At 49.6% G+C, this 12,507-nt stretch overlaps 1 protein-coding gene across 1 annotated transcript; it reads right to left on the reverse strand.

Annotated features, from left to right (window-relative positions):
• Positions 1-879: 879 nt before the first annotated feature.
• OTOP3 (otopetrin 3) lies at positions 880-11,352 on the reverse strand. The gene is made up of 7 exons (XM_039500753.1): positions 10,956-11,352; positions 8,695-8,831; positions 6,696-6,754; positions 5,599-5,717; positions 3,987-4,628; positions 3,706-3,872; positions 880-1,050 (listed from the first exon to the last, which is right to left on the reverse strand). Exons 1-7 carry the CDS (start codon positions 11,350-11,352, stop codon positions 880-882), a joined length of 1,692 nt encoding a protein of 563 aa, XP_039356687.1.
• Positions 11,353-12,507: the final 1,155 nt, after the last annotated feature.

Genomic DNA, 12,507 nt, shown 5'->3' on the forward strand with positions numbered 1-12,507 from the left:
ACCCCCTGCGTGGCCCTAGCCTCTGGTGTAGACAGCGATAGGCTGGCAGAAGAATTCTGTCAACTTCGCTACCACCTCTCAGGGAAGTGGATTACCTATGCTGACGGGGAAACCCTTCCTGCCAGCATAGGTAGCATCTATACTGACGCACTAAAACAGCACAGATGCAGCCGCATTGCTGTAGCATTTCGAGTGTAGACAAGTCCTTAAAGAACTAAATATCTTTGAGCATCTGGCCCAAGGATACGTACACAGTTAGTGTCAGAATCAGGAGCAGAACCCAGATCTGCTCTAACCACTACACCACGCTCCGTAGGTGCTCATATGAACCTTATACTTCCATACAGCCATGTGAAAAGTGGGCATTTTTGTTCATTTTTCCTTTACCAGGAGGGTATTTCTGTGGCCTCTTCCTCAGATTGCTGATAGGGTTCCTGCCCTTGATTTCAGAGGTTCTGTGGAGTGCATTTCAGTCTGTGCATCATGATGCGGCTCTTATGTTCAGAGGGTTGAAGGTGGAGCTGGTTAAAGTCCCATTAATTACCATACAGTGTCCTGAGTGCAGTAACTATATTATACCTATTATTCTGGCACTAGTTTGTTTCCATTGAGTAGTACGGTATTTTACAGACTGGTCTAGATTGTTTTGTTTTTCTATGGAGAAAGTTGACACCAGCATGTTCAAAACACAAAACAACTTCCCTTTCATCTGAAACTCCTTGAGAAATAGGGCTCAGAGGAGCCAAAGTGAAAGCCAGAATGAAAGTGAGCGGGCAGCACGGGTGTCTTTGTTCCCAAGTCTCCCCCATCTGGCTACTGCCGCGTGACTTCAGCGCCATTTCTCCCTCCACCGCTGGGTGAGGGAGGGTTGGACCTGGTTCAGGATGACACATACACCTCCAGGAGCCCCCCGACGGAGTGCATTCTGTAGAACACACCCAGGGGCAGGCCGAAGTTCACGATGGCAAACCAGGTGGAGTAACCGTAAAACGACTTCTCCAGCCCGTTCTCGAAGGCGGGGTGCATCCCGAACGTGGGCATGATCCACAGCTAGAAGGGGGGTTACAAAGAGCAGAGGTCAGAGGAGGTTAGGGTGTCCTGTATCAGTGGCTCTCAACCTTCCCGGGCTACTGTTCCCCTTTGTCTTGTGTACCCCCACGTCTCACCTCACTTAAAGACGGTTTGCTTACAAAATCAGACGTGAAAATACAAAAGTGTCACAGCACACGGCAAATGACAAATTGCTGACTTTCTCATGGCTACCATATAATTCTAAAACAAAGCAATTGGAATATAAATATTGTACTTGCAGTCCAGTGTATAGTATACAGAGCAGTATAAACAAATCATTGTCTCTATGAAATGTTAGTTTGTACTGACTTCACTAGTGCTTTTTAGGTAGCCTGTGCTAGAACTAGGCAAATATCTAGAGGAGTTGATGTACCCCCTGGCAGATCTCTGTGTATCCCCAGGGGTATGCGTACCCCTGGTTGAAAACCATTGTTCTATATATATTCAGCATAGTCCATGGCACTGGGTATGCTCAAAAGCCTATGGTGCTGAATGGATGCAGGGCTGGCTGAGGCAGTCACTGGGGTATCTCTGATTAGGGTGACCAAATAGCAAATGTGAAAAATCGGGACGGGGGTGGAGGGTAATAGGAGCCTATGTAAGAAAGATCCCAAAATCGGGAATGTCCCTATAAAATTGGGACATCTGGTCACTCTATCTCTGCTTAACAGAGCAAGTCCTCTCCCTAACAGAAGACATCTCAGAGGGATGTTTCCTCCCCTTACACTACTGCAGTCTCTGCCAAGTAAAACCGTGTCTCTAATATAACCCCGTCTGGAGACTCAGTAACAACACAGTTGCCTCCACAGCCTGGTTCAGGTTTTCTCATGTGTCTGGCATGAGGAACTTGGAAAATGGAGCATTTTTATGACTATTTTGCGTGACTCGGTTTCCCTGTTGTATTGTGGCCTGACTGCTTGCACAGTGCTAACTGACAGGCAGCTGTGAAGGGGGAGTTATAGAACTGAGCAGGCCAGGTAAAACACCGACAGCCTCTCGGGTCCTCAGCTTCAGCGGAGTTAAGATAAAGGCTGGGCCAACAGCTGGAAGCAGAAGTTACCTCGCTGACTTCATCCAGGCTAGGATGTTTTACTCTTCCCAAGGCTAAGCCTGGGATCCAAAGGCCTGTTAAAAAGGTGCCCATTGCCGAAAGGGAGGGATATTTGCAAGGGGGTGAGCTGAGAAAGGCTGGCCAGGATGTGTCACTGAAACAGCTGAGAGGACTCACTCAGAGGCCGAGGAAGCAGGCTGGAAGCAATGAGCTGTTTCTCCCAACTCCAAGATGGACCTGCCAGAGCTTTGGCTGGAGAGGTGGAAGTTGGGTAAAGGACTATGCAAGTAGGTCTTTAAATCTACTTCTGATAGCACTGTGTCCCTTTGGGGGCAGAATAAATCACGCTTTGTTTTGAAGAAGCTGCTTCTGTTTCCCTGCAAATGCACACTGTCACCGGCTCCCAACGAGACACTCTCCCACGGGCCAGCCCCAGTGGGACCTGCAGAATCAGCCACAGTTGGTAACCAGAGGGTGTATCCCATGCCCTGGTCTACGAGTGGGTGGATTGCAGAATTCCACCTGGGGAGTGGTAAAGGCCTGACACCCGTGTGTGTGCACTTAGAGACACTCGGAGAAGGGACAGCAGAAACCGTGACAGATGGGAGCCACCTAAGTTTTAATTGCATCCTCAAGCCAATGTTATAGCTCTGTCCAAAGTTTTTATCACGGTTCAAGGATGTGGTTAAGGTCCTGCCTATTCTGTACAATGGAAATGGGTTGTAACTAGCTGTGTGGGTGTCATTGCAGACAGGTCCTAATACTGGAGACTCTTGATGACAAGGATCCACTACTATCCGCTGTGCTTCCCACTTTTCTAGTTAGGCACTTTTTATTCAACACCAAATGTGTCTAATAACTTCTAATATACCTAAAATCAGGGCATCTGAGGGGGTTTTAGCTGCCTATGTTCTGTGAAAATCTCCCCCCGACTCATGTACAGAAAATCCAGCCACGCTGGAGTCATTCACTTTAAAAAGATATTTTAGGGTCAACGGAGTGAGAGGTTAACAGGAAACCTTGTCTGCACTGTAGCATGAGCCTCAGTGCTGGTGAGTAAGAGGTTACTAGCAGGCCTGGGGAAAAATGGATGGCTGAAAGGAAAGAGAAGGTACGGGGAGGGGCAGCTCTATGTATTTTGCCGCCTCCGGCACGGCAGTCAGGCGGCTTTCGGTGGCTTGCCTGCGGGAGGTCCGCTGGTAATGCGGACTTGGCGGCTTGCCTGTGGGAGGTCTGCTGGTAATGCGGATTCGGCGGCTTGCCTGCGGGAGGTCCACCGGTCCGGCGCCTTCAACGTACCTGCTGCCAAATTGCCGCTGAAACCACGGGACTGGCGGACCTCCCGCAGACATGCTGCAGAAAGCAGCCTGACTGCTGCCATCACGGCGACGGGCAGGCTGCCCCCTGTGGCTTGCCGCCCCAGGCACGTGCTTGGTGTGCCGGTGCCTGGAGCCGCTCCGGGTGTGTGTGTGTGTGTGTGTGTGTGTGTGTGTGTACACACATAGAACCAAGGTGTTCTCCGGTCTACATGGTCTCATTCCAGGCCCGGGATGTAGAGAAGGCAGCTCGAGAGAGATACTCACTATGATGTTGCACAAGACCAAGAAGATTGAGATCTCCTTTAGGGCTTTCCTCTTCCAGTTCAGGCGGCCGTAGGTATGGCTGTAGGCATGCGAAACCCTCCTGAGCTGCTGCCTTATCTCTAGCGGGTAAACTCTTCTCGGGTCACAGTCTTCACGCTTCTCACCTTCTTTTGCTTCAGTCTCTTTGTTGCCAGGGGGCGGCGTGGGCTCCTGGCTGGTGTGTGACACGGCCGTCTCTTCACTGGATGGACCCGAGTGCTGTGTGTGGGGCCCAGCCGGGCTGGCATCAGGATCCTCCACCAAAGGCTGCCGGTGAAGCCCCTCGATAATGAAGATGTTCTGCGTGATGTGCTGAATGATGAGGCTGACCGCATAGGTTAGGCTGAGTCTGTCCAGCAGGTCTCCGGGGTTGGTGGCCACAATGGCGACAATGGAGAAGTAAGAAATGCCAATCTGGCCTAGGGCTGCTCCCATGAGCAGGATCACATCCAGGCTTCGGGTTGGGTTTTTCAGAGTATCTAGCTCACGCTCTTCCAAGCCATGGATGACCGTCCCAGCCACGGCACCCACAGTCATCATCGGCAGAAGCGCGACGTAGTAGGAATAATACAGCACAAGGGTATCCTCGCTAGGCGCTGAGCTGGTAGCCTGTATCTGGTAGGTCATGAAGATGCAGATCCCGATGAACAATGTAGATATGCCCAGCACCAGCCCATAAATGACACCACGGAGCTTGAAATTGGGCTTGGCATGAATGGTGTGGTGGGGAGGGATGCGCCTGCCCACGTTCTTCCACATGACGTACAGCATGGAGCTGCCGATGAGGCAGTATTCCGGGTTGAAGGGGTACAGCAAGACATAGCCTTTCTGGAAGACAAGGCAGGCTGTTGTGTTTGGACATGTGCATGAGCTGGACTCGTTGCCTGGAGTGAGGGAAGAGGAAGGGGGTCATTTGGGAGCCACGAGTAGCCTGGGAAGTTTTTTTTTGTCTATTTCCCGGCTACCTGCAGTGAGGTCCTACATACCTGCCTGCCCCAGAAAGCCTAATGACCTGCGTGAAGCCAAATGAGCCTTCAAGTCTGGCGGGGGGCGGGAGATTCAGAGTAATAATACTTTGCCCTTCCCATGCTCTAAGCCCGGTACAAACACTAACTAATCAGCCCTCCCAGTCCACCCTAGAAGGGGGGGAATCTTGGTTTCTCCATTTGTACAAGACACAGACAGGTGAAGTCACCTGTCCAAGGCCACACAGCATGCCAACGGCAAAGCCAGGATCAGTGCTAAGGCTTTTCTGATTCCTCTGTCCCTGCTCAATCCACTAAACTCTCTTCACGTGCATCTGGGAGGTTAAGACCCCCTGATAAAGGTCTGCAACATCGGCCTGAGGGTTTGAGGTTTCTGCTGTGTCATGATGAATTAGTCACTTAGGGAACTGATGGGCATCTCTCTCTCTCTCTCTCTCTCTCTCTCTGGAAGGAGAGACCAGACCCAGTCCCGGACCATGACTACGTGTAGCCCTCGCCCTGTGTGTAATATGTATTCTCTGTCCTTCTCTACTTAGACCTTCTCCCAGGAGAGCTCTTTATCTCCAAAGTTTAGTGGCTAAATAGCTTTCCAGGCAAATCAGCATGTTCCGAATGACCCACAAACTGTAGTACGGATCGTTAAAAAATCTAGATCTCTACGGGTGACCTCAACCTGCAGTTAAGCAAAACTTCCTGTTTCCCCGGAAAAATAGACACCAACTCCTTGTGCTTTAGTGAAGCCATGCATCCCAGTGGAGATGATCCAGAAAACTGAATGGCTGAGGCAAAGGGCTAGTGCTGACCTGGTGGATTCTCCATCTACTCATCTACCTGTTGCTATTAAGAAGCAGTGAAGAATGAGCCATGCCTGGAAAATTTTGTACAAGACCTTTGAGTGCAGATTCAATTTCCCTGTGAACAGAGTCGTTGGTCACCGCTAACAGCCAGAGGAGGAAGTCTGTGGCCATGGTCAGCATCAGTCCACATCTGTAAAAGGGAAAGAGCACTTTTACAGCGTGTCACCTGAGAGCGTCTCTTATGGTCTTTTGCCTTTAGTGCCTCCTTGTTCTATGGTGCACACCCATTCTCCAACCTGGATGGTACCACCTGCACTCACATGGGCACACCCACCCACACTGGTGCTTACTCATACACTCAGGCATGCACACTCATGTATTTGCACACATAAGCACGCCCATTCCCACACAGTCATAGCCATTCCCACTTGCAGTAATTTGCACAGGTTCTCACGTCCACTAGACTTACACCTGACCTCTTAAACCAGTTGCGAACTGTGCAATGGGCCCATTGGGGCTTGCGGCTGTCATGGGAACATGTGATGGCCAGAAGAAAGCTGACTAACCCATGTAGACGTCATGAAAATGGGTGAGGTCAAGTCAAAACCTAGTGCCTCGGCAAGCCCATGCAGTAGACAGATTCTTGAGGTTGGGGGTTGGTTTGTGAAATCTCTCATCCTTTAAAGATGAATTTTCCTGCTTGGTGGAATTGGCAGTAATCCCGCTGGCCCCCAGCACTGGCATGGATGTCAGCTCTAATGTGGGTGCCGCAGTTTTGTACGTCTACCTGCAAGGATTGTGCCTCTCCACTGTAATCCACAACCTCCTATTCATGTCGACTAGGTCATTATCCTCCACTGAGGAAATTCAAGTGGACTGGAGACGGGATTAGGAAATCAATGCCACACAGACCAAACAAGAAGATGGCTCAGAAGGCAAAGCCCACCCGAGGCCCATTTGAAAGAGTGACACATTGCTCTGCCCTGCATTTAAAGAGAAAATCCCTCAGTTTTAAGAAACAAAGATCTTTAAAGCTGAAATGCAGATGATAAGGCGCCCCTGGGAGGGCTGCTGAGGAGGGGAAAGTGGAGTCAGAAAGGCCAGGTATGGGAGCGTTCAAAGTAACGTGAAGGGCTATTAAACAAGGCCCCTCCTTCTCTCGTCCTACCTGGTGAGGTTGTGCTGGACTTGGGTACAGTCCTTAGAGTGGTGCCATAAAAGGTACGTCTGAAAGCAACAGAAACAATCAAATGACCCTATTGTAAACCTGGCACCAGGTGCGTGTGCAGATGTGCGGGCGTGGGAGCGTGTGCCAATGCAAGCGTCTGAGTGGGAGTGCTTGTGATCGTGTGTGTGAATGGGCACAGGAGTGCTTGAGCTTATGTGTGCATATGCATCCATTTTGCAGCATCTGCACGTGGGCAAACATGTATTGTCTAAAGTGCAGCCAGCTGCTTGACTAACACTTGCGGTTTGATATTGAAAATAATATTCAAAAGACCAAAGAACCAAGCGTAGCCGTTTAATACCTACGGCTCTGCTGTTTCCAGGAAGCAGCTCTCTGGCAGCCTGCAGTTCAGCTTACACAGAAGGGCTGCTCCGAAATAGGCATTTTAATTGGCCATATTTATAGTCGGGTGGTTTGCAAACTAAAAGCACTTTTTACAGCACCCAAGACTAAAATCCACCAATCAGCTTTTTACCTTGTTGTTCTGTATTAATGTCTTCCTGCCTTATCTTTTGTTTTGGATCCCACATTCCAAAGGCCAGGAGGGGCCGTGGAGTCACAATACAGCCTGTACTAGGACACACCGTTCGGGTATCTTGTCCTTGACAGGTTTCCTATTTGCTAATGCCAAAAGCGACGTTTAGATTTGCAGAGCATTGTGGGATAGATAGCTAGATAGCATGACAGAAGTGAGCCGAATACGCGTCAGTTAGCAGAACTGCCCAACGTTAATACTGAGAATAACATACCCAGTATTAATACCATGTGCATAATACCTATTAATGTGTGTGTGTGCGGGGGACATATCTGGCTACATCTACACTACACACCAGTGCTGGAGGCATGTGGTGTACGTGTAGCTACACGCACAGTGAAAAGCTGGGATGCGTCCACATTGTAGTAGTGTGTAACAACATGCATCGGTGGAAGCCTCTGGCAGTGGCAGAAGGTTTCAGCAGCTCCCTGCTGCTAGAGCCTTTCACTGGGTGAGGAAAGGCCCTGGTGGGGAGGAAGCAACCTGGAAACCCCCTGGCCGGAGCTGCCATAGTCTTTCCCTGCAGTGAGGAAAGGCTCCAGCAGTAGGGAGGCAGCAGACACTCCACTGCTAAAAATAGCAGTGTAAACAGGGAGGCAGAGTAGAGAAGGTGTAGGGTTTGTGCTCTCAGGGGTGTCTTTACTTGCCTAAGCCGTGCCTCATGGTCTACCCTGCTACTTATACCCATGCTAGGGGGGATATGCAGGGATGTAACATGCCGCCAAAGGAAGCATGCAGCACAGATATACCATAGGTCTGGCTAACGTGTAACTGTATACCTGTGTGAATGTGAGGGCACATGTACGTACGAATCTAATCCAAAAAGAGAGACTTGAAAATATGTTTCCATTCGCTCTGCTAGGCACAGGAGTTTGCTTCTAATAGAATCTGGAGAATTTGCGTATATGGTTTTAGGTCACAGAGATGTCATAATTTACAGAACTTCTGGTTGCAAAGCACGTCTAAATAATTTAAATGGGCAATTGATTTTGCCATTGGGGTTTGGCAATTGCAAACAGAGAGAAATCCTGATTTCAAATGAAAAAGCTTCCTGGGGGACGTTAGCGCAGAGACAGCTGTCTGGGCTGTTGAGGGGTAATGTACCAGATTTTCACTTATCTCTGTCTTGTTACTGACTTTGCAGAAGGAAGTAGGGGAACTTCCACTAAATCCCATGATAGATTTATTGTCTTTTATCACAGTAATGATTTTACTTTTATGTCTTTGAGTACTATTTGTGCCACATGTATTGGCACTGTATGTGGTTTGGTATTTAAAACAATAACTGACACTAAAAATACTTTTAACAAGAAACCCCTACCTCTGATCTCTCTCTCCCTCCCTTCCCTGCCTCCCAGCTATATGGTGGAGTGACTGGATTCCAGAGAAGATGACGTTCCATACCTGAATGCAAATGAAGACGATTTCTATGCATGGGAACAGGATTTCCAGTGGGGATTTGCAATGTATGTGGCTGACGTTGTAACCGATCCCGAACACATGCAGGAGGATGGTGCAGGCTCCAAACAGCACTAGAGACCCTGTCCAAACAGTAAAACCGTGAGCGAGGGTCCATACATGGAGTAAGCTGAAAGTGGTGCAGGTTTAGCAACCATCACCACATCTCCTGCTTTCATGCTTCCTGCACTCTGTGGGGCTGGGAGAGTTCTAGTTTTGGAACTTCAGGAGTGGGCCTGAATTCAAATCCTGGATCCAGGTGCCCCGAAATTTGGGAAAATTTGAAAATCCCATGATTGTTTGGGGGGTGGGGTGAGGATCCCTGAATCACGATTTTTGAACACTTGGGTTTGGCAATACTGGCTCAGTCTCTAATTAAGTTACATGAACAACGCATGCCATTCACCTGGATTACATGTGTGTGGGAGGTGGAATTCATCCCATGTTTTGCACAAGGTGCTCCAGTAGAGACTAGTTCACTGGGAGTGAGGATTTCTGGGTAGAAATCTAGCTGCGCTGGATGTCGCTCAGTAAAGCTTTGAGGGTCAAATTTTCAAAGCTGTTTAGGTGTTTAAGGATGCAGAGAGGCACCTACTGGACTTCTCAGCAGTTTAGGTGGAGAGCTGAGTGAAGAACTGAGTTTTCAGTTTGGTGGTTGAACCAAACAATTTTTTAAAAATGTTTTTGTTTCAAGTTCACTTGGAACAAACCATCTTTCACGTGTTCATTTGGCTTTCAAGTGTTTGAACCCTTTTCTTTAGTTTTTTAAAACACCTAGGTCAGCTTCCGAATGAAACGTTGGAGACCAAAAAAATCGAAGTGGTTAGTTCTGAAAACGTGGCAACAAAACATCTGGACTTTGTTTGCCTTCCAGAGCTACAGGCCAAATTCGACTCAATTTCACGAATAGCTTCAGCCAACCCCGAAACCGCATTTTTTGGCAAACAAACCAAATTATTTGGCCAAAAAATGTGTCTCAGCTCTAGCTTGGTCCCTTGCTCCCACTGATTTCAACCTAACATGCTTAACTCCCATTGAAATCAAGGGGAGGTAGGTGTCTAACTTGGTTAGGGGTATATAAGGATCCCCCTAGGCACCTAACTGCATCTTTAGATGCCTAAATACCCTTTGAAAATCTGGCCCTTAGTGCTTCATTTTACTCCTGAGCCAGTGCAGTAATTAAAAGGCCCTAATAAACCAAGGACAGAGCAATCTGGAGGTGTTATCTCATCAACTAAAGCGGGCTGGGCCTGGTCAGGCCTTGGCTGGGAGCTCCACGAGGAAAACCCTGGTGCTGCAAGAAGGGGATTTGCTAAGCAGAAATCTTCCCTTTTGACTCAGTATGAGCCAATGTGCCAGCATGGCCGAAGGGGCGGACTGTGCTCTGCTGCAGAAAGTGCTGTTAGCTATAATGGTGTCCGTCCCATTTGTGATCACTAAAGGTAGATCTACACTGCAATTAAACACCTGCAGCTGATTCTGGTTTAGGCTGCAGGGCTATAAAATTGCAGCATAGACCCTGTGAATGGGGAGAGTCCCAGACCCTGGGTTCCAGCCGGAGCCTGAACGTAGACACCACAATCTTTTAGCCCTGTAGCCTGAGCACTGCTAGCCCAGTCAGCTGACACGGGCCAGCCACAGGTGTTGAATTGTGGTGTAGACACCCGCGAGGTCCCCAGGCTCTCGCTTTGCAAGAGGAAGGATGATGTGGTTGGTTTCCTGGATACATTCCAAGGTGGACAGTTACACTCTGCTGTCCTGAATTCCTCCCGGAGCTCCAGCTGCATGCAGGAGTCTTGGGCTCCTGGTCTTAGAACAACAGCCTGGCACTTCCCTAGTGTCTGTTCATCAGAGGGTCTCAAAGCAGTTGACAAACATCCAGGACCTGAAGCCTCCCAGCACCCTTGAGAGGCAGTGAAGTCGTATGACCCCAGCCATTCAGATGGAGAAACTGAGACATGGAGGTGAAGGGTTGGGGAGGGCGGGGGGGAGGAGGAGAGACGAAATGACTTGCCCAAGGTCACAGATTGAGACAGTGGCAGACAGCCCGGATCGCCTCGTTCCCTGTGCTCTAACCGGTAGGAAATGCTGGGTTGCTGTGCCAGAGGTGGCAGCATTCTGATGGTGGGTGAAGTGGTCCCTGGTGTGTAAAGTGGTCTGAGTGCGAGGCACTGAACAAAGGTAAGAGGGTTGTGTGCAGCACTTACCCTGCACCCAGACTGGCCCGGCATGGGAGTCCCTGTACAGCACAGCATGGGGCTTCCTGCTGGTACACAGCAAGTAGTAAATGATCCAGCAGAGAGACAGGAGCTTGAGGATGGAGAGGAAGATCCTGACGTCACGCAAGGTAATTGCCACCCTGTTGAAAATCATGCTGCTTATGAAGGCGCAGCCCAGGAACACCACGTTCATGGCCAGCAGCCCCGAGAACAGCTGCCCGGCCTTCCGAGCCTGCTTGTCCTTGTGGAGCAGCGAGGAGCAGCGTCGGTGCAGCCAGCACTTCTCGTAGCGGATCTTCCAGGCTTCGGCCTGCACGGATGCTGACTCTTCGCCATCAGTATCCTGGTTAAGGTGCCTCTGCCGTGTGGCTTCCTTGCCAGCCATGTCTCAGCAGCCACGATTTTCTGCTGTCTGGTCAGAAGAAGAGTTCACGCTGGGATCCCCTGCATGGTTAAACAAATGGGGATTAATAAGAGCATCGATGGAAAGGATGTTAGGGGCTGCTGCTGTTTACATACTGAGCCACTTGACTTCACATGGAGATAAAGTCACATGTGCGATGAGTTTGGCGGTCTCAGCTTAGTCCCTGGCACAATTTATCTACATAAATCCTCCCAGGACAAGCCTTGAGTGCAAGAAAAGCAAGTGCTCCTGGGGACCTTCCTCGTTTGGGGCCTCCACCCCTTGTGCATGCTTTGCAGCTCGCAGGAGGAGTTCATCTTTCCTCTCTGGCAGCAGGATCAGAGAGGGAGGAAACGGCTCACTGCCAGACCCTCTCAGCTGGAGGCTCAGATGTTAAAAGTGGCCTCACCCTTACCAGCAAAGATCCCCACCAGAATGAAGGAAAGATGAAAACATAAATGTCGGGTTAAAGGCAGTTTGGCATGTTCCATGCATTATCTTTTACATTCTGCATGTGTGATCCTGGCCCTTTGTCAAGTCTGGATACTCCCATGTGACCATCACATGCGGTTGGAAGCATTGTGAGGCCAGCTGAAGTTTTTGTTGTTGGTTAAGGTACCTTGAGGCATTGGGGCAGGGTACCAAAGACAGGCAGCACTATTCACACCCTGCTCCCCAGATTTCTTCCAAGTCCAACTCTGCATCCAGGTTTTCAGCTTGTTTCATAAGTATCTAGATCGGCTGCAAAGTTTGGATCCGGATCAGAACTTCTCCAAAGTTCAGGGCTCCATCTGGTCATGAGATTTCGACTGAGGCCCATCTCTGCCGACAATTACCCCATGCTATTCTTACTGAATGCACGAGACAACCAACCTGCACGTGTCCGAGGAGCACAAAGCAGAACTGGGACTTTCAAAGATGTGTGAGACTTGCCTGGTCCTGCACCAGTTTGTCAGCAAAAGATCCTGACTGCCCTTTCCCCCCATTCCACCCCCAAGTCATATCTCAGGAAGGGGACAGAGCTGGAAGCCTCTTCCCCCCGAAATGCAGTGGGAGATGGTAGAATAAGCACCCGGAGCTTGTCCCTAGGAGATGGTAGATTTTGAACAGAGAAGGGCCCAAATCAACCCCGGCAGG

Source organism: Mauremys reevesii, linkage group 15 (assembly GCF_016161935.1).
Source record: "Mauremys reevesii isolate NIE-2019 linkage group 15, ASM1616193v1, whole genome shotgun sequence".
NCBI classification, from domain to species: Eukaryota; Metazoa; Chordata; order Testudines; family Geoemydidae; genus Mauremys; species Mauremys reevesii.